Below are 21,111 nucleotides of genomic sequence, written 5' to 3'. Positions count from 1 at the left end.
AAACCGACTCGTGTTGTAACTTGGAAAGTTGCGTAACGATTCTTGGTCACCAGTCCCGTACAACCGCGTAGAGCGCAGGACGCTCCGGTTCCAGACGCACTGCGCCCACCATGGAAAGTTAGAAAAACACCCCCATTAGCACAGCAGGGAAATCGCTACTTCAGGGGCTGAATTGACAACTGTAGAAGAGTCATTCAAAACACACGGAATTATTCTCCACTTCCGGCAGCGTTTTCTCTACTTCCTTTTTAAATAAAAATATGTTGATCCATAAATATTTTCACAAACAATTTTCGCTTTTCCTCTCCGTTTGGCTGTTGCCTTGGCTTTCTCCCTTAGCAGATCGCTTAATTTCTCATCTCCTTGCGACTCTTGTTTCCAGTTGCCAATTTTGCATGAAAAGTGCTGACAATTAGGGAAAACAAGACGAGTTAAGGGGTGACAGTCATATTGCTTATGGGTTGAACGGTTATTGCACGGTCTGATGATGGACGCTGTTTCGCAACATACTATTTTCCACCTTATCTAACCCATTTCGCAGATATATGGTTCTGAGGATCCGCCAACGTCACGGAGAGCCATTACTCAAAGAAATAATCAAGCAAAAGGAAAAGTTCAACGCAACTGGCGTTTTCTCCGGCCCCAATTAGTTCCATGAACATACACACCAGCTCACTATGAACAGAGTTTCTTTCCTGGCCCCTGGATCAGTCTAAACAAAGAAGGTTGGTCTAACGAAGCAACAGCGATGCGCGTGATCGTTGAATGGATGGTGACATAAAAATTGTGTTGGGCATTATAAAAAAATAAAATAATATAATTAAAACAATAAACTACGTGATGCCTGCTGAAATACATGGGGTCATAAAAATTGTACTGGGAAGTAAAAGTTAATGAAATATAAGAATAATTAAAACAAGAACTACGCCCTGCCTGCTGCACCTTATTGCAGGCTGCCAAATTAGAAAGATAAATAAAAGGACCGTAGTCAATTAATTTTGTATTGTAAAAAAAGGGGGGGGGGCGGAGTCTACCACCAGGGAAACCACGGCCAAGGGAACGGATGGCTGCGGGAGTTATTGAAAAAAGATAAATAAATTACAATAATACCTAATATCAAGTGATAATGTCTTGAATAGATGGGGACAGCTGAATTCATCTTGAGTTAATCACACGGGCACCGAATCGATGAGAAAACTGGCCTCCACACCCCAGGAGATGCCGCTAACTACCGCCATCCAAAAGGAGTGAAAAACTTGACAACCATTCGACTCTGTGGAGACGGAATGGAAGCGAAAGCTGACGACAGTCACAGCTCTCAATCGAAAACCAAAGTGTTTCACCTCGGCTGCGGCTCGACCTGAAGGTAGTGTAATACCGGGCCGACTCTCGCCGGAGGTGAATCAGGCATTAAGAGCTCCCCCTACGTCGGCCGATCCCGAAAATACTGCAATGCCGGGCCCACCCGCGGCGGAGGGGAAGCAGGCGTTAAGCGCTCCCCATACGTGGGTCCATCCCGAAGGCAGTGCAATGACGGGCCATACGGGGGCCCATCGCGAAGATTCCGAAGCGCGCGTTATAGGTTCCTGAGTCCACAGGCATACGTGCCATTGATCTTGGACCCCTTTTGCACGATCACCAGGATCAGCCCATATAATGATTTTTTCTGTTAACGGACGCCGACAACAAAAACTACGGAAGTTAGTCATACACTGCTTTCGCTGTAAAAGGCAGCAGAATGTTGACCGCCAAGTCGATTGATTTGTCGGCGCTTTAGGAATGTGTGTGAGGAGTGGTGGCATGGGCGTATAGGAGGGGGGGGGATGCCACGTATTTTCGGTGGGGGGGGGGCGCCCCCCCGGCCCCCCCCCCCCCTGGGTAGGTGCCTGCTTTGGGGTTATGTAAAAGATCGTGATACATGATAGAGCCGGACTTCATATGAGCTCAAAGCATGGATAACGGATGTCTACCGTAGAATTCCGGCGTCGGTCATCAAGCCAGTGAAGATGTGATAAAGCGCACACAGTACTGCGTAGCTGCAAAAGGAGACCTATTCGAACACGTCCTCTATGCTGATGTTCAACGCAGCTTACGAATTCATGATAATAAGGGCACACTGAAATCTGATCTTTTCTTTCTTTCTTTTTTTGTTTTTGCACAGACATCCTGATTGCCAATTCGGCTAATGTATAGAAGTGGCATATTAACTTTCTTGAACGCACCGGTTTTGCCTTTTCTCTACACGCTGGCGGCTTCGCGGTGTGTTTATTTCGCTTTTATTTTTTGCAGAACGTATAGACATTCATGAAAAATAAAACGGTCACTTTAATTTGGCTCTGGTCAGAAGCAAGTTTTCTGGCGCAAAATATAGCCTCGCGCGCGCACTCTTTCGATGCGGTGCGAGCAAAGCCGGTATTTCGAAGCATTCTATGCCTATCACATTGCTTTTCGCATTTCGTGCGTGGTCAGAGCGGCGCTTCGGCCCCGTTATCAAGGGGCTTTTGTTATCAATGTGGTCAGTCGGCTTTGAGAGACGGAAAGTAAGTGTGACGTAGAAATGAGAGGAAGGAATATCGGCAAAGCCGAGAAACCTGCTGTTGGTGCTCCTTCCGTACTCAAGATGATGCGCTGTCTCTTCGGGTTCGCGACAGGCAATGCAGTTGCTTTCAGTCAGCTTAATTTAGGGCGCTACATTATGATGCGGGTGGGAGCTCGGTCACGTGTTATTTTTCATACTTTGTGAGGTTTTTTGCCAGTCGGAAAAAAATTGTATGCAATTAGTAAGTCGGTGAAAACACCACTGTTAGATGCCATTTTAGTGTCCCTACAAAGGCCTTATTGACGCTTTGACAATTAGGACAGTACTTCTCGAGTTAGATAATTCAATGAAATTGCCGAATGAAATCTCAGTAACGAAAGAAATACTGGCGGCTGCTGCACTGTGTTGGAAACAATATGCACGAGGTTTTCTTCGAGTAATGCAACTGCTCTTTTTATGAGTCTTGGTGCGTGATAGTTGAGGCACCCTGTATAATTTACTCAGTAACCGAAATGAGGCCAACCCGGATTCACTCGAAATCAGAATCAGCAGCAGTGGCGCGCAGCGCTGATACTCAGACTTAAGAGAGAGAGGCAGAGAGAGAGAGAGAGAGAGAGAGAGAGAGAGAGAGAGAGGCCGCAGTATTGCCGGAGAGGCGCAGCAGTATTAATGGTAGCCAAGTATGCGACAGTTACACGAAGGAAGACTACACCAGCGAGAAGACTCATGGCTGTGAATTTGAACTGTCTCCTACACCATGATGCCTTGTATACACTCATATAACGCCGTCACTTCAGAGTGCAATTCTTTGAAGTCGCACGAAGTTTCTGCGAGTGCAAGAAACATGTATATATTATATGGGGTTCGGAAAGCTAGCCGGGCCCTAGCCCCTCCCCCCCACCCCCCCCCCGCGGAAAAATGAAAACTCTCCGCTTATGTACGTACGTATGTGATCCTGAAACGTCCAATTTACCTCGTGACGTTTTGTCGTTCTCTATTGTGTTTATATTGTTCGTGACACCTTAAATTGCCTTGCTCGCTGACGATGCTCATGCTTTGAGGATATTCTTTGCGACGTGATTTTATAATATGCTTCGTGTACTTTGGCGATGTTGTGCCACTTGCGATGTATTTCCCTGTTTATTTCGTGAAAATGAATAGACCACAGCGCCTTTTCACGCCAAAAATATCTTTCTTATGGGAATAAAACAAGTATAACAGGTTAACTTCCTCGCGCAGTAGGTGACTTGCGGATGGATTCAAAAGGCAACCACCTTTTTAAGTTTTTCTTCCCCGCCAAGGTCATGCTACGAAGCGCCGTTAACACAAAGCGACCATGCGAAATAACCCGCGTTTATCGGGGTAGCATCCGCCTTGGTTTAAGGTGCACACATGCCACGGGCGGTATTCTCACTTTATTAACCACGCTACCGCTGCATAATGGAGAACTATGCGGGCGGGTGCAATACGGACTCCTGTCACACGCGAGTTGCCGCCGAAATAGACCAGCTTCGTGCGTAAGTGACTTTTTTAGGCTTGTAGCGCAGCTCAGAAAGAGCAAAAAGGAAGGTGGAAGGGATAACGAAAGGGAACGGAGAACAGAGCGAGCGCTGCTCTGTTCTCCGTTCCCTTTCATTACCCCTTCCACCTTCCTTCTTCCTCTTTCTGAGCTGCGCTACAAGCCTAAAAAAGTCACGACATGCCAACTCGCCCGAACTTCCACGCTTGCGTGCGTACACTATTAGACGACACGAAACATGATATGTCTAGCGCGCGACCTCGGTTACATTGAGCGGCAGTGCGAAGCCCACACAAAGCGCACGTGTCGCGAGTTCGTGAAAGACCCGCTCAGTTGAAGACGCGATTAGCACGCCCAATAGCGCACGGTCTACTACACTCCCGGCATTAACCTAAAAGCAGACACTACATATATATGTGTGCGCAGTTTTCCGAACACGTCAATCTAGTCCGATAACCAAGGCCACACGAACGAACTGCCGCGTCCGTTTCATGGGGTGAGTGTTGTACGTGCAAACAGCGATACGAGCAAAACATCCTTTTACGTATGACTAACACTAGCGCATCAAGAAAGAAGAGCCGTGAATTCAAGGCTATACCCATGAAGGACACGTATGTTGACATGGTCGAAATGTACGCTATATTACATTTGTATATAGCTGGATCAATTATTTACGCTTGGGGCAGGAGAGTGTTTATTTATTTATTTATTTATTTATTTATTTAACAATACCGCAAGCTACTTTCACAAAGCCAAATATTGTCTAAAGAAAATTCACACATAGCTAAAAATTCTGCTTATTTACCAGACAAACGCAACTCCCCAGAACGATAGCGCCGGTTATTGAATGACACAGATGCAATAAAACAAGCAAGAAGGTTACGTAACAAGGTGTGATCCCTAGTAGACGATTTGAAAAAAAAATAGCGCTTAGATTACAATGGCTATGAAAGAAACCACACGCTTCGCTCGTAAATGACAAGCAACAGCGGATAGGAAGCAGTCGACCGAGTGCTTGATTGTGATTTGTTTTGAAAGCATGTTCCAGTCTTCTATACTTGTGGGCAAACAAAAATTAAAACCGGTAAGCATTTGCTATATATAGCCTGCGGTATAATAAGGGCATATTTGTGTCTTGAATGAGCATTTCTAGACATGTTAAACTGTTAGTTACTAAAACATATGTTATTTTGGCCGTTTACTATAGTGTAAAGCACCATGAGACGGCGTTCCTGCAGTGCTGGGAGACCCGACGTTAATGTAGATCAGATAGTGATACTTCTCTACCGTACAGACATAATAAATTAACCTAAGTGCTTTTTTCTGTGTCCTTTATAGCTTATGTGCATCCGTAGTTGTGTGTGGGTCTCAAGCGACATCGCCATATTGAATATGACAATGAGGCTGGCTATGTATGCGTATGAACCTCCGTGAGGAAGTGAGTCTTACAGGCAGAAATGCTACGCCCCTGGCTTTCAAAAAAAAAAAAAAAAGACATCCCAGAACTAAGGTAATAAAGTGAGTTCGCAAATACCACTGTTATAAACCACATGGTAAAGAGCGCAGCCATATCGACTCCTGTGGCTGCAGCTGGTTAGGTGTCGCAAACATAATGCGAGAATGCCGAAGCGTTCATGTCGATGCCATGATTATTCAAATTCAAAATCGAACGTACTTGAGTGCAGGAAGTAAACAACCTAAAGTAAAATATTGGCAGTGGCTTACCTCGGCTATGCCAGGATATACGTAGCGAAAGCTAAGGCACGGTTAGCCTTGGTTAATCTTGATTGCAATTACAGGTTAGTCTGGTTGTCTAGCTATGTTGCGGCGTTTAGCCAGTCGTTCGGCTCTCTGTTCGTCTGTTTCCTGGGGGATTCGCTTCCTCTTCATCTCGTACCGATGTCGATTCCAGGCCTCCTCCTGCTTATCAGAATTGTCGCCGTCCAAATTGCCGCCTGAACTGTGGTTGCGGCGCACGCGAGCTCTCCTTTTCAATCCTCCGACATGTTATCAGGCATGCGACGCAACTGGCGGAGGCGAGTGGATGCGAGCGCTACGACAAGGAACGCGGTGTGCCGTCATACTAAACGGCGGCGGCGGAAAGGCGCGGCGCTGCGCAGCGGCGCAACACTAAGCGGAACTTAGCAGAATGCGTTGTTGGGCAAGTTGGTTCATTGTAAGTGGAAACGTTGGTTGCGCTTTTTAGACAATCACAAGGAAGGGAGACAGGCGCATCCTGTCCTGTCTGTCCTGTCTCCCTTCCTTGTGATTGTCTAAAAAGCGCAACCAACGTTTCCAGTTACTAAGCGGAACACCTGTGGCTAGGTGCTACTAGTGGCGCGTGCGCAGTAGTAACTAGGGAGAGGGAGAGAGAGAGAGAGAAATATCTGCGGCGAGGCGCGCGTTGTGACTTCATGTGCCTCCTCAGAGCACCGCCACGGCGAAATCGCAAATTCGCGGCCAGTAAAGCTTTCGCTTTAAAAGCTGCAGGACAGGCACACGGAGAATTTTATTTAGGTCCTGAGGAAATGCTACCGCTCAAGGGGGTAGAGCAGCGGGCCGCTCCCATGTCGGGACGTGTTGGCCAAGCCTCAGCGCCGCGTCGCGGGCCCTCTGGACGGCCCTGAGTTGATGTAGAAGGTCTGAGCTCCTGAGCATGGAGCTCCATTCCTCTTCGGTCGTGTGCTGAGGACCCTGTAATGAGGGGCACTGTCAGATCATGTCATCTAACGCGCAAGCGGCGCCACAATCTGGGCATGTTGAATCAAGGCCTTCGATGAACTGGCTGTGGGAATAAGGACTAGGGTATGACCTGGTATGAAGCATGCGGAAGGTAGATGCCTGTGCTCTAGCGAGCTTCTCATGAGGCCGGGGGAAGACCCTCCTGGCCAACTGATAATGCTTGATGATCTCATTAAAAGTGAGGAGAACGTCCCTAAAGACTGCTAGTAGTCTGAAGGTCCCCCAGGCTGTCCGACGCGGTGACCTAGTTCGCGCTGCAAGAGAAGTAATCTTATCTAGGTTTCGACTCGTCCTTTGACCGAGCAGAAGACATTGAAAAATGACAGCCCGATTTATGATGAACGTATTTTTTCATATCACACATCAAACGAAGTCAGCCAATAAAATCAAGCGAGCATGGTATGACAGGAGAAATAAGTGCTGTGATGTAGGCTCGACGAAAGGCAGCCAACGAAAGTAAATAACACTGCCAGAAAAAGCGAAAGACTGACACAAGACGTCATACTGTAACATCTGCAGTGAAGTTACGGATGTGACACCTTTTGGTCGTTCCTTTATTGAGTAATAGTGATACGTATCAAACAGTAAGGACAATTCCATTTGTACTAAGAATTTTGAATAATCACACAACTCTGAAATGACAATACCACACAAAGCACATCGTAGCTGCACAGCGTATGCGTAATCATACACAGTAAATTCTTAAATTATCTGGTAGATGCGTGCGGCCTGCGGGAAGGTCAAAAGCACGTTCTTAACGCCAGGCGCATATTGGTGATGCTGTCGACTTAGAATGGTAGTATAAGGAAAATGTATATATCTATATATATAAAAGCACAAATCAGGGAGTGACGTGGAAAGCAGGATTCACGTAACAAACTTGCTTGTGCGCTTTCCGTCAGCATAAGCTCCAACGCGAACAGGATAAATGTTGTCAGGACGTCGGCTGCACGCAATTACATGGGACTCCGATGTGCAAGCAGTCCGCAGCTGGTTTCCGAGCACGGTGTAGACCAGAATGTTGGTTTTATATGGAGGCGATCTTGGAAACTAAGTTGGACGCGTTGCAGTCATTTCCCAACAGCACACGCGTTTGAATATATGCCGACAGTAGATAGGGAATCGGGCCAAGAATCCGCTCTCTCTCGGTTTCATGGAGCAACCTGAACGTCGCGGACACACGAAAGGTCGTCGGCACATGGGAGCACCGGAACGGCCCCATAGAAGAGAGTTCGTCGCCCCTGTTTAGAGTCTCAAATTACGCGCAGTGATAGTCCGGCCGAGCTTTCTCCGCGCACAATGAAGCGCATTCGGAACGGCCCAAATTCGCGACGGACACAATGACACCCGCGGGCACGGCATTATACGCTCGAACGGTGGGCTCAGTGCGGGAAACAGACACCGCAGGTATAACGTTATTTTCATTTCTTCTTCTTCCTTTCTTTTTTGTAACAACACGCAGTTCTCGAGTAAAGGCCGCTTAATAGGCCTTTATAAAAGGGTTTCATTGTAGTACATCTCGATGGCGTGCTATTCGCGGAAAGTCCGGAGTGGTGCGCTTTGTGTGTTTATTTGGCCGAGGCTTCGAAATGAGCGATTGGTTCCGAATTTGACGGATGTTCGCCTCTCGGTAAGTTTGTTTCGTTCGCTAGCTCCGCATTTTTGTCGTCATTATTGTGGTTGGTGACGCTTCCTCTTACTTTTTTTTTTTTTTTTTTGTTCAGTTGGAATGTCTCTGGGCACCGTCTGCGCCACTTTGCCGGCACGCGATGTTCTCACTTCCGAAACCCGAGAATACACCGGGTCACGTGCGAGCGTAGAAATGGCGGAAAAAATGCATATATATAAAAAAATATCGCGTATAGTATACACAACTGTACGGATCTGGAAATAGCAGCGTACCGTGTCGAGTCATACAAAAGCGCGAACAGGGCGCGCGCAGAATAAGCGTAAAAAAAAAAAAAACTAAAAGAACCGCCGTTGAATTCGAACAACCTTGCGAACGGTCGCGGACGCGACAAACGCCAACGCTCTCAATTTTTTTTTTTCTCTCGCCATTCAGGGTTAAACAGTCGCACGCGCACACAGACGACGTGCATGGTCCGCGCGAAGAGGCGCTCTGCAGTCCAGCGCAGTGGCCGCGTTGACCGACTCAGTGGCGCACGGTGCAGACGCGCAGCTCGCACCACAAAGCGGAGTTATCATCCCTGGCGTCATCGTGCTCCAGATTTAGGCTACCTTCTGGAAGGAGTAATCTGACGGCGTGTCCACGACGCGACTTTAGGTACGTAGACCTGCATTTCTTACAAAGTCAGGTATAGAACGGTCGCCCTTAGCTTGCCCGAGCTCGTACTATACACGGACCTAGAAAGCCCCGCAGCTTTCTCGCTCACGTGACGTAACGCTGTCCTGCTGAGGCCATCCGCAAACCCACCTCTCTTCGGAGTTTTTTTTTTTACTTTTTTTTTTTACAGCGAAACTGTATACCTCTGCCATCCAAGGAAATTTTCGTGTCGTTGGCGTGGTGAGCAAAGAACTCCCCATACGTGGGCCGGTCCCGCAGATAGGGCAATGCCGGGCCGACCCGCGGCGGAGGTGCAGTTCGCCACTAAGGGGCCCACTACAGAGTTTCGCTGGTAATCCTTCTTCACAGAGTAGAAGGGCACTGATTTTTTTTCGCTTTTCTTTCGGAAGTGCTCCCTTGCCATTGGCTGGCCGCCTTCGATTAGGATTAGGATCGGCGGACATTTTCTCTTTATAACGATCCTAGGCTAACAGCTTTATTGTGAATATGGGCCGGCCAAGGTGTCGCGTCTTCAAATATGCTTTCGCGCAAATACTGATGACTCGTTTCGGTGAACGACTTCTTTTCCACGCCTCACACGTAAAACCACCACTACCAGCTCGGTGAGCAGCCGAAGGATTTGCGTGGCTCGCCCGAAATTGTCGCCAGACCTGAATCGCACGTAGAGAAAAAGAAATTATGACGCGTAAGCATCCGAAGTGCCCGCTGGGAACGAGCATGTCCCAAGTTTCCTTGTATATACGTTTTCATTTTGGGAAGATTCGTCCGCTGAACGCCTGTAATACATATACCGTAGCAAGCAATTGATAGTTTGACTCACGACCATGGTAAAGCATGCCTTACTTTTCGTATTCTTTTTTTTCTTCATGAAGATTCAACATTTAATATAGAAAAGCCTAAATTTACCCGCCATCTGACCTGTAAATATTAGTATCAGGTCCTTTATCGCATTTCATATTTATGTCTTCTCTCGATCTCCTACTACTCTATCTACTACTACTACTACTACTCTATCTCTAGCTCCTACGTTCCGCAAAGCACTTGCGTGCGGCGTATTTATCGTTATGACGCAGGACTAAAGCTGTCTACTAAAACAGGCAGTAGAAAATAAATGGTTGGAGAGAGGCTTACCTGATGAGGCAACCCGGCGTACCGTGCGGCCTGCGGTCGATTCGTGGGCGCCGATCACATCTCCGGCAGTAATCAAGAAGCATCCGGAGGCAAAAAATTTCAGTGCCAGCATCACCTGCAGCTCGGCGCTCAAAGCACCACTCCGACACGTCGGGTGCTCGATCTCGGAGCGAAGGAACTCGACAAAAAATACTATGCCGTCCCGCCCGAAGCGTACGCGCCGCTGCAGCTCCTCCTCGCTGAAGGCGTCCAGCGGATTTGTCCTGCCGCGAAACACACGTTCGCGGTGCAGCAAGTGCTCGGAGAGCATCTCGAGGCGGGCCAACCGCAGGGCAGCCATGTTGGAAAATACTTAATAAGTTTTGGATAAGCCAGCTTGAAGCAGTCTAGATTCCGGTCTCATTTCAATCTTAATTTGGTGTCTTGTTTCCGTCTAGTCTCTTTCGTGCAAGCGAGTTATCGGCTAGGGAAGATTAAGCCTCCAATAAGATTCGAATGAGCCTGAATATCAGAATAAGACCGGATTAAAGAGTTTTGTGCAAGCGGGCCCTGGTTTTCTAATAAATAGCTTCTCTCTCTCTCTCTCTCTCTCTCTCTCTCTCTCTCTCTCTGTGTGTGTGTGTGTGTGTGTGTGTGTGTGTGTGTGTGTGTGTGTGTGTGTGTGTGTGTGTGTGTGTGTGTGTGTGTGTGTGTTTTTCGTTGTTATTCTACAGGGCTTAACTGACAAAGCTTTTGGTAACTATTTCAGCGAGAGACCTAAAGGTGAATACAGACCCTGATGTCTATCTAACTCCTCACTATCGCTGAAGTACCCCCGATACCACTTGCTACTCCACCGGCAGGTTTATCCTCCATTGTGGGACAATGGCTCCGTTCTCGTCGTATGCGGTATGCATCAATGTATTATTAGTTATAACTTATTGGCTTACACGTGTGACTTGCGCACTTCGGGTAAAAAAAAAGAACACGTACTACAATACTTTGTTGATGAACGTACGTTGTCGCGATGGCATCAGTGCGCTCACGTGCTGCAATTGCGCTTGAGATGGCTCTTAGCCTATCAAATTACGTCCTCGCATGCATTGCTAGTCGAACGACGCCGTGTCACTTGGTATTTGCCTGCAGAACACAACGCCACGGGCAGCTCACGCTGTGTTGACAGACTTTTTTGTATGCACACGTATTTGTGCGCGTATGTTGTCGAACGGCGCGTTTCTTTTTTCACTAACTTAGGAGGGCCACGGATAGTAACCGCTGCCAATTGGAGGCACAAAAGCTTCCATTCGATTAATATGTGATTGAAGAAAAACGCATTATTCTTGGTCGCGGCAGCATTTTCCAGTTACAGCGACCGCATTCCAATACGAGTGAAGCCCAAAGACGGTCACATACCGTGATATTGGGCACACAGCGTTGGTCTAAGCCAATCCGCCGACTTCCCAGTTGAAGTTAGGCCGTTTCTCATAACCAGTGGGTTGCATTGGGATGTAAAACCGCTTTAATGTAATTTTAAATTAAATTAAATTCCATACACCTTCTTGCTTTTTTCACGTATACGTGTGCAAGTGCTTTCTCTCTCTATTTTTTTTTATTGACGTGATAGTAGAATATATTGTCGCGCAAAATGCAGTGCCGGCTACTCAGTATTAGTGTCTGTTTAACACGCGGTAAAACTATATTTATTCTTTTGTATATTCTTGCGCACAGTTTTGTAGGAGGAAAGCCAGACAAACTAATTTACGAACACACAAAGACGATATCACGTACATACGATATTTATTGTTTTGTATATTTTTGCGCAGAGTTTTGAAGGAGGAAGGTCAGACAAAGTAATTTACCCATACACAAAGACGATATCACGTACGTATGATTGAGAACACAGCCACAACATTTTATAGAAAGATCTGAAAGCTACAGTGCGAACAGCAGCAATATCACACAACACAGTGACGTTCCTATATGCCTTCTGCTTCGCTGTGGGTGCCCGCGCGTCGTCTGCTTTCCAGCTGGTCCCCACGTTGAAGTCGCTGGGATACCCGAGCCTCGCGCGACTCCGTGTTTGTTCAGCGTCGCCGTCTACGGCATGTGTGTCTGTGTGTGTTGCCCGCACTGTGCGCGGCTGAATCGACGAGGAAGCTGTGGCGGCCCAGCCACCGGGGCTCTGCAGCCAGCCTCGTCCGCCGCCGCCCCTGCTTTAACCTTGGCTCGCGCGATCGTTCGACGGCTCTCGAAAAGTCCCCTCGTCACCGTCGCCACGGAGGCGTCGTCGGCCGTGCAGTTCGCGGGGATTATGTACTCGCCTTCGGTTTCGGGAGAGTGAGTAGTGGATGTTTGTTCTCGACGGGGGGTCGTCTGACGCGTGAACACATTCACACTCGTCTCTGTAGCGCTCATCGGGTTATCTCTCGCGTGCCTTCAAGATGCGTCCATTTTAGGCGTTGTGGCCTCGCCTGTGTACGTTGCGACGTGCTTCCTGCGACAGTCGCGTCGATATGGCGTCTCATCTGCATCGCTGGTACCAAGTTAAGGTTTGTGTCGTTTCCTTATTAAGCGCGCGAAAAAAGCGAAAATATTTTTTTTTTACTAGTTTCGCTCGAGGTGCGAATAGGGATTGTAATGCTCGTTTAGGAAGACGTGGCTGAAACGAAAAGGGCCTAAGAACAGCAGGGAACAAATTCACAAAGGGTTGTTTGCCACTGATCGGCCGCCTTCGATATGTCCACCAACGCGATCGGCCGACACTTCCTCGTATGAAAAAATGCTAGCATAATAAATCCTTCGTGAATACCCGAGTCTTACCTGTGATCGTCCCTTTCTTAAAAGTTACTGCTGGCTTTCAGAATCCGCGTAAATTTCGAGTACGCGGAAGAATGCTTGCAGTGAAACCCGCTGCAGTTAATTCACGTAGTTTGTCTCTATGTGGTGATTACATTAGGTAGCGTTCTTTTTTTCGCAAGCCTGCAAGCATTCACCATCCTACTTAGCCAGTGAGCATGACGGAAACTTTCGAAGTTATCACGCTTTTGTTACCACAATGTTACCTTAGATAAAAGGTGTTCGGATCCTCCCGCACGGTCTGACGTTATTTGACTAAGCTATGTCCAATGCTTGGTTGCCATAGTTGGAAGTTCGAATCCCTCTATAAGGGTTTTCTTTTTCTGACGATAGTGAGCTTGAAATCCACCTCCTCCAGTGCACAACATCTGCAGGCTTGTAGTGACGCCTGTCACCGGCAAAAGATGCCGAGAGCGAGTGGGGCTATACTAATCCACGTACAACCAAATTAGGAAGGCCCACTAAACCTCAACAAGACACTCATATGCAGCCTCACCAGAACAAGAATTGGGCTCCCTGGTGCAGTATTCGGCAACTCCCGCCCAAATGACTCACTCAATTACCCATTGGCCCTCAACCCCCAGCAGCTGCGGAACACCTGACCAAGGCGGCGGTCAGACCTGTAACGTGGCAGAGGGTGCTAAGGATCTCTGGGTCCGGACAGGCTGCAAATGAAAACTGACCCTTGCAACGTTTAACACCCAAACCCTCCCGAGTGAGGCTAGCTTAGCAAGACTCTTTGAGAAACTATCCGACATTGTTGGGGTATCATCGGCCTTAGTGAGGTTAGAACTGGTGAGGCTTATACATTGCTGGATAACGGACATATTCTCTGCTATAGAGGCCTCCTAGATAAGCAATACGGGTCAGGATTCCTAATCCATAAGGACATAGCGGGTAACGTTGACGAATTCTACAGCATTAATGAGAGGGCAGCTGTAGTCGTAAACAAACTTAATAAGAGCTATAAATTAAAGGTAGTACAAGCCTACGCTCACACATCCAGTCACGATGATGAGGAAGTACATCCGTTTTATGATGGTGTTAAATTAGTGATGAGAAAAGCGCAAACACAGTATACTGTAGTAATGGGCGACTTCAATGCAAAAGTGGGGAAAAAGCAGGCTGGTGAACAAGCATTTGGCAACTACGGCGTCGATTCTAGTAATGCTAGAGGAGAGGTGCTGGTTTCGCATATTCGCAGAAACGAATAGGCTTCGAATAATGAGCACCTTTTTGGGAAGCGTAGCAACAGAAAGTGGACCTGGAAAAGCCGTAATGGTGAAACAAAAAATGAAATTGACTTCATAGTTTCTGCTGATCCCAGCATAGTGCAAGATGTAGAAGTGATAGGTAGGGTAAAGTGCAGTGATCATAGGTTAGTGAGGGCTAGGATTCACGTCAATTTGAAGAGAGAAAGAGCGAAATTGGTCAAGAAGAATCAGATCAGCCTAGAGGCAGTAAGGGTAAAAGCAGACGAATTCAGGCTGGTACTTGCAAACAAATATGCAGCCTTTGAACAGAGAGATGATGATGACATAGAGCTAATGAATGGAACCTTAACTATGCTGGCTTCAGAGGCAGCAACTGAAGTGGGAGGCAAGGCACCAAGGCAACCAGTAGGCAATCTCTCCCAAGTAACAAAGGATCTCATAATGAAACAACAACGAATGAAAGTGTTCAAGAGATAAGATAGAATTCGCAGCACTGTCAAAACTGATTAACAAGGCGAAAATAAGTGATATACGAAGCAATAAAGTGAGAAAGACTGTAGAAGCCGTAAAAAATGGACGCAGCCTGAAATCAGTGAGAAAAAAACTTGGCATAGGACGAACCAAGATGTATGCACTGAAAGATAAGCAGGGTGATATCATCAGCAATCTCAAATATATAGTAAGAGACGTGGAAGAATTCTATACTGACCTGTACAATATCCAGATGAGTCAGGATACCTCTATTCGAAACAGTAATGAACAGGATACAGAAACTTCTCCACAGATAGATTTCCTGTCGCCTCAGCAAAACTACCTGGTTTGGTCAGCAAACTAAGAACTCGGAGTTATACTTTGTAGACCCATGTATAAACCTATCAATGCCGGAAAAACTAATAGACAATAGAAAGTTTGAAACATTGGTACACCGCCTGCGTCTTGATACTGCATTTATGAGACACTTCTTGTACAGGATACAACGTGTCTCTAGTCCGCAGTGTTCTTGTGGCCATCCAGACGAAAATGTTCATCATCTCCTCGAGTGCTCGAAATACGATCCACAAAGAAGGGTACTGCAGGCAAATTTGTTGATATTAGACAGAAGACCATTCACCCTAGAAAAGATACTTGGCCCATGGCCCAAAGAGGACTTCTTGCTCTGAAAAAGCTTTTAGAGTCCACCAATATTGTGGGAAAATATTAAGTTTCAGATGATCATATTACGCTAAATGAGTAACATAAATGTTGTTCTGGGTTCAATATTGATTGATGTGGTGATCTCAATTTAACGCAATATGTATAATTCTGTTCTGTACTTGCAGTGTATTACATGTATTGTGTGTTTTGGCTGTTCAAAATATCTGACTTTATATATGCGTACGTACAAAACTTTGCAATTCATGTACTGTTGGACTGTATATTTTTTATTCGTCCAGTGTTCTACTGAGTGTCATATTTTGCCGCTATTCTCCCTTCTTACGCAAATTTGTTTCCTTTGCCAAGTGACAAGGGGTAGCCGGTGCCACCATAGAGGCGCAAACCTCTCCAGGTATTTAATTAAATAAAAAAAAATTCTCCTATAACTAGCGACGAGGTCAGAAGGGCCTTGCAAGACATGAAACGGGGAAGAGCGGCATGAGAAGATAGAATAACAGTTGATTTAATCAAAGATGGAGGAGACATAATGCTTGGAAAACTGGCGGATCTCTATACGAAGTGTCTATTGGCTGCAAGGGTCCCAGAAAATTGGAAGAATGCAAACTGGCGGTTATCTATACTAATTCACAAAAAGCGAGACGTTAAATAATTGAAAAATTATGGGCCCATTAGCTTACGACCAGTATTATATAAAATATTCATCAAAATAATTTGCAATAGAATAAGGGCAACACTGCACTTTAGCCAACGAAGGGAACAGGCTGTCTTCAGGAAGGGATACTCTACGATGGATCATATCAATGAACTTATTCAGGTAATCGAGAAATCCGCAGAGTACATCCAGCCTCTCTATATGACTTTCATAGATTACTAAAAAGGCATTTGATTCAGTAGAGATACCAGAAGTCGTAGAGGCATTGTGTAATCAACGAGTACAGACCACCTACGTAAATATCTTGGCAAATATCTACAGATATTCCACAGGTACATTAATTGTGCACAAGAAAAGCAGGAAGCTACAGGAGGGGTCAGACAAGGACACACAATCTCTGCAATGCTATTTCCTGCGTGCTTGGAAGAAGCATTCAAGCTATTAAACTGGGAAGGCTTAGGAGAAAGGATCGACGGCGAATATCTCAGCAACCATCGGTTTGCTGATGACCATTGTTCTATTCAGCAATACTGCAGACGAGTTACAACAAATGATTGAGAACTTTAAGAGATAGAGTGCAAGAGTGGGGATGAAGATTAATATGCACGAGACAAAGGTAATCATGAATAGCCGGGCGAGGATACAATAGTTCAAGTCAGCCTCTAGAGTGGGTGAAGGAGTACGTTTACCTAGGTCAATTAATCACAGGGAACCCTGATCATGAGAAGGAAATTCATAGAAGAATGAAAATGAGTTGGATCGCATACGGCAGACATTGTCAGCTCCTGACGGGAAGCTTACCATCTTCATTGAAAAGGAGGGTGTGCAATCAGTGCATTTTACCGGTGCTGACATATGGGGCAGAGACTTGGAGACTGACAAAGAAGCTTGAGAACAAGTTAAGGACCGCGCAAAGAGCGATGGAACGAAGATTGCTAGGCATAAAGTTATGAGACAGAAAGAGAGCGGTTTGGATCAGAGAGCAAACGGGTGTAGACGGTCTTCTAATCACATCAAGATAAAGAAATGGAGCTGGGCAGGTCATGTAATGCGCCGGTTAGATAATCATTGCACCATTAGGGTTACAGAATCGGTACCAAGAGAATGGAAGTGCAGTCGAGGACGGCAGGAGACTAGGTAGAGCGATGAAGTTAGGAAATGCGCGGGCGCTTGTTGGAATCGGTTGGCGCAGGACAGGGTTAATTGGAGATCGCAGAGAGAAGCCTTTGTCCTGCAGTGGACATAAAACAGGCTGCTGTTGATGATGATTAGAGCAGGATATTTGTAGTGTTATCTGGGATTTTGTGCATATGAGTTTGTATTCTGAATGTCTGTGCACGCAACTAATTTACTGCGTCATGCATTTATAAGTATCGGGATATCGCTGTCCCGTTCCTTCTAACATCCAGGTTGCGTGTGACACCATGGCTCGTTTTAACACCCGCTTCTCTTCGTCGTCCTGCCGTCGTCACACGGTCGTCGTCGCACCGTCACCACCTCCTCCGTCATTGTCCTTCCACTGCCGTCCCAACGACGTCTTCGTGCATCCGTTGTCATCGTTGCGCTGCTGTCATATTATTTTCGCTACGTCACATTCGTCATACTGCCGCCATCGCCACCGTGTTGTCATCGTTTCACAGGCGCTCTTCTCTTACACAAGTGGACGTCTCAGCAGTTTTACACCACGAAGCTACGGGCTGACATAGACGATCGCCCCCCCCCCGCCCCCTTCTTATGCTGCATATCATATTGACCACAAATAAAGACGGAGACAACGGAAGAGAACACACAAGCACAACATTACGGTTGCTAGTGACGTCCTAGTTCCTTGTGACATCGCTCTCGAAGCTTCTGAAACAAAAACACAGGTTGTAAAGAAATAGCCCATTTGCAGGGGCACTAGGCGATATGAGTGCACAGTGGTGTTCAAGTGAATGTCAAAATTGAGCGTTGCTTATGTAAAGAGAGCGACAGAGTTTATTATAGGAAAGGCAGAGAGAGAGGTCGGACTGAGTGAGCTGCCCCCTATAGATAGCACAAGGCTGGCACACTTCGATCCGTGACGTCATGTTACCTTGCCCTGCTGCCACAGAATCTAACGGGGACGTTCCCGAGTAAGCCGTGGTGATCTTGACGTCACCTCTCTCGTCACGCTGGGCTTGTCAGTGGAAATATCGATCAAAGTAGCATCATGTTATAAAGCAGAGTGCACAGGCCTGCTATCTAGGAGGTGTTGACTGTGCTGTTATGGTCTGGTTATGGACAGGGAAAGGAAGAAATGGGACACAAAGAGTGACGAAAGATGATGATGATTATGATGAGTACAGGAGAAAGGGATGCTTGCATGCAATAATAACACTACACAACCTGTATTGAGAAAGTCTGTAGAGTCTATATTCCAGTGTTCTGTGCGTCGACTACAGCAGAACTCGCAGCTCATCTTGCTGTCGTGCGGTCACGCCAAGGGCCGAGGAAGATAAATTGTGGAAACGTTTGCCTTCCTACGCTTGCCAAAACCGATGTCAGCGTCTGTCGCTCCCGCTAGTAAGCAGGGCAGTCGTAATGTATATGCTACAACGTCTTAGGCACGTAATGACATTGACAGTTAGGGCTGTTCTCACGGTCGACGAGATGCGCATAGCGTCGAGCAAAGGCGACATCGAGGCGAATTCGATGAATCCTGATTATTTCTCTCCGCTTACGTGAACCCTCGTTCAGTTCTATGACTGGATCGGCTAGGCCACGTGTAGTGTCACGTGACCTAGCGCCCATTCCTGGGTTGGGCGTCTGCGCCCCCCGGTGTAACAGCGCGAACTCGCACATGCCACTGCTCGCGCGTCCGTGCTCATCTTCTTCCACAGCTGGCTTCGATGCCGCTCATCATGCCAGCGTTCCCATACTGCCCCTCCCTAGGCGAAGGTGCTGACGGCACTGGCCCACTGCTACTCGGTACGGTGATTTCAATCCGAAATTGTTTGCATCATTATATCGCGAAATGAAAACAGGTATACAACTGCGCTCAAATTTCGCATTAGTTAGTATCGTAATCGCCTGACATTCCTTCCCCTTGCCCTTGATTTTCCTCCTTCGTCCATGAACATGTTATACTCCATGAATTGTGTTCAAAAGGTGGCGGGAGTGACGTGCTTTTGGCTCCACAATTATATCCGGCGCATGCAGCCCACAAACGCATAGCCTTCGAGATCTGTTTCTGTTACTCAGAGGGGGCAACCGTCGCTGTTGCGCGAAATAGGCCACCGGTTATCGCCACTTTTACTTTTTTTATTTTTGTTTTATTTCTCGCCCAAATATTCTTCCTTTCATCTTAGTCTTCTCTTGCTTTAATATACCTAAGCTCTTAGAATTTCAGGCACTTTCGTCACACCTTGCTGACAAAAGCGCGCACACTTCATAGCTAGCAAAAACAACATAATGCGCCCACGTGCTTCTTTCATACTGTACGCAACCTGTATGCAGCAGCGTTCGTTTTAGGTAATTGCGCTTCACTGTTATAGACGATTTCGTTAATGTTCAGGCAACTCTAAATAACCCTTGTTTTGTATTCCTCCGTGGAATCTTAGGAATCAGACGCAAGTGCACGTAACTCTTCTCGCGCAGGCGATGGCACCCATGCTGACGGCGGCCATGTTCTACGCCATGTGCAACGCCTTCTCTCGCTGCTGCCCCCCGGACAGCGTGACCATGCCGTGCCGGTGCTCGGGACCCAACACGTTCACCGTGCTCACCTGCGACGGACTCATCTCCACGCGACAGGTGGAACGGGTACGTGCCCCCGACGTGCCTCTTCTTGATTCTTGCGTTTTCTTACTTCGCGCCGCATCTCACTTGTGTCTCTCCGACAAAAAAAACAAACAAACAAACAAACAAATAAACAAGCAAGCAAGCAAACAAACAAACAAACAATTATTCACCGTACCCAGCGTATCTATCTATCTATCTATCTATCTATCTATCTATCTATCTATCTATCTATCTATCTATCTATCTATCTATCTATCTATCTATCTATCTATCTATCTATCTATCTATCTATCTATCTATCTATCTATCTATCTATCTATCTATCTATCTATCTACCTATCTATCTATCTATCTATCTATCTATCTATCTATCTATCTATCTATCTATCTATCTATCTATCTATCTATCTATCTATCGAGAAGCAATTGTATAAAATGTAGCATTCAAATTCGAAGTCTAAATCTCTGGCGGCAGATTATTCATACGCCACAACTTTTGAGAACGATAGCCGTGTGGGCTCTTTTAAGAACCTGTGAGATGGCCTTCGCCGTGTGACACATAACTCGGAACATGGCGGCACGGCGCTTTCTCGAGGCAGGAATTAACCTGCAGGAACAAGAAAGAAGACCAATTTTTTAAACGATGAACAGTGGTACAAACGATGTTGCTGGAGCCAACGTGGCACCAAGGACAATACCTTCGTCAAGTGTGATGAAGTCCGCTTGGCGTAACGTTGGCTTCGACATTTCTCGTTCCACTGATGCTCTCCAAAAATACAGTGCTGACAGCTCCTTTATGAGGGAGCAACTGCTTGTCTGACGTTCGACTTCCTCTTCTTCATATTTTTTTATTCCCCCGGTGGAATACACTTTGTCGGTTGCTCCAATTCAGAGTAAACACATAGATGAAGATAAGTTCAGCGCAAGACAATTCGTGCCATAAAAGAAACTGTCAGTGCTTGCTTTGCTCATTGTTCTAACGTTTTACGATGCGCGCCCAGGAATTCGTTTAGAGGAGTGCTGACAGGAAAATTGAGACTTCTCATTATTTAACGTTAAATGAAGATCCTAGACTTCGAATTCCTAGAAGAACAGCTGGCAAGCTTAAAAACACCGTAAATAATTTACTAGAATAGCTTTTCTACAAGTCACTTATGTATTCGTTTCGCGGGATGTGTCGTGACGTCATGATGCAGAAGCTGGTCACGTGGGAGCGCAGCTTCGTGACGTTTTTGCGCTCGTTCCGCCTCGTTCGGT

The 21,111-nt window shown here is 46.6% G+C and overlaps 1 protein-coding gene across 4 annotated transcripts in view; it reads left to right on the top strand.

Annotated features, from left to right (window-relative positions):
* LOC142592705 (uncharacterized) overlaps positions 1 to 21,111 on the top strand; it is a 56,621-nt gene that overhangs the window by 8,725 nt on the left and 26,785 nt on the right. The window contains exons 2-3 of one of the 4 annotated variants that reach the window (XM_075704287.1): positions 8,863 to 9,084; positions 19,711 to 19,875. In XM_075704287.1, the coding sequence (XP_075560402.1) occupies positions 19,714 to 19,875 (162 nt within the window). In that variant the 5' untranslated portion in view covers positions 8,863 to 9,084; positions 19,711 to 19,713. Of the gene's footprint in view, positions 1 to 8,862; positions 9,085 to 12,308; positions 12,765 to 19,710; positions 19,876 to 21,111 lie in introns of those variants that run through there. The other 3 variants (XM_075704288.1, XM_075704284.1, XM_075704286.1) reach the window with 3 other exon arrangements.

This window comes from Dermacentor variabilis, chromosome 9 (genome assembly GCF_050947875.1).
Source record: "Dermacentor variabilis isolate Ectoservices chromosome 9, ASM5094787v1, whole genome shotgun sequence".
Taxonomy (NCBI): Eukaryota; Metazoa; Arthropoda; class Arachnida; order Ixodida; family Ixodidae; genus Dermacentor; species Dermacentor variabilis.
Note: the sequence above shows the minus strand (reverse complement) of the source record. Positions and strands in the feature narration are given on the sequence as shown.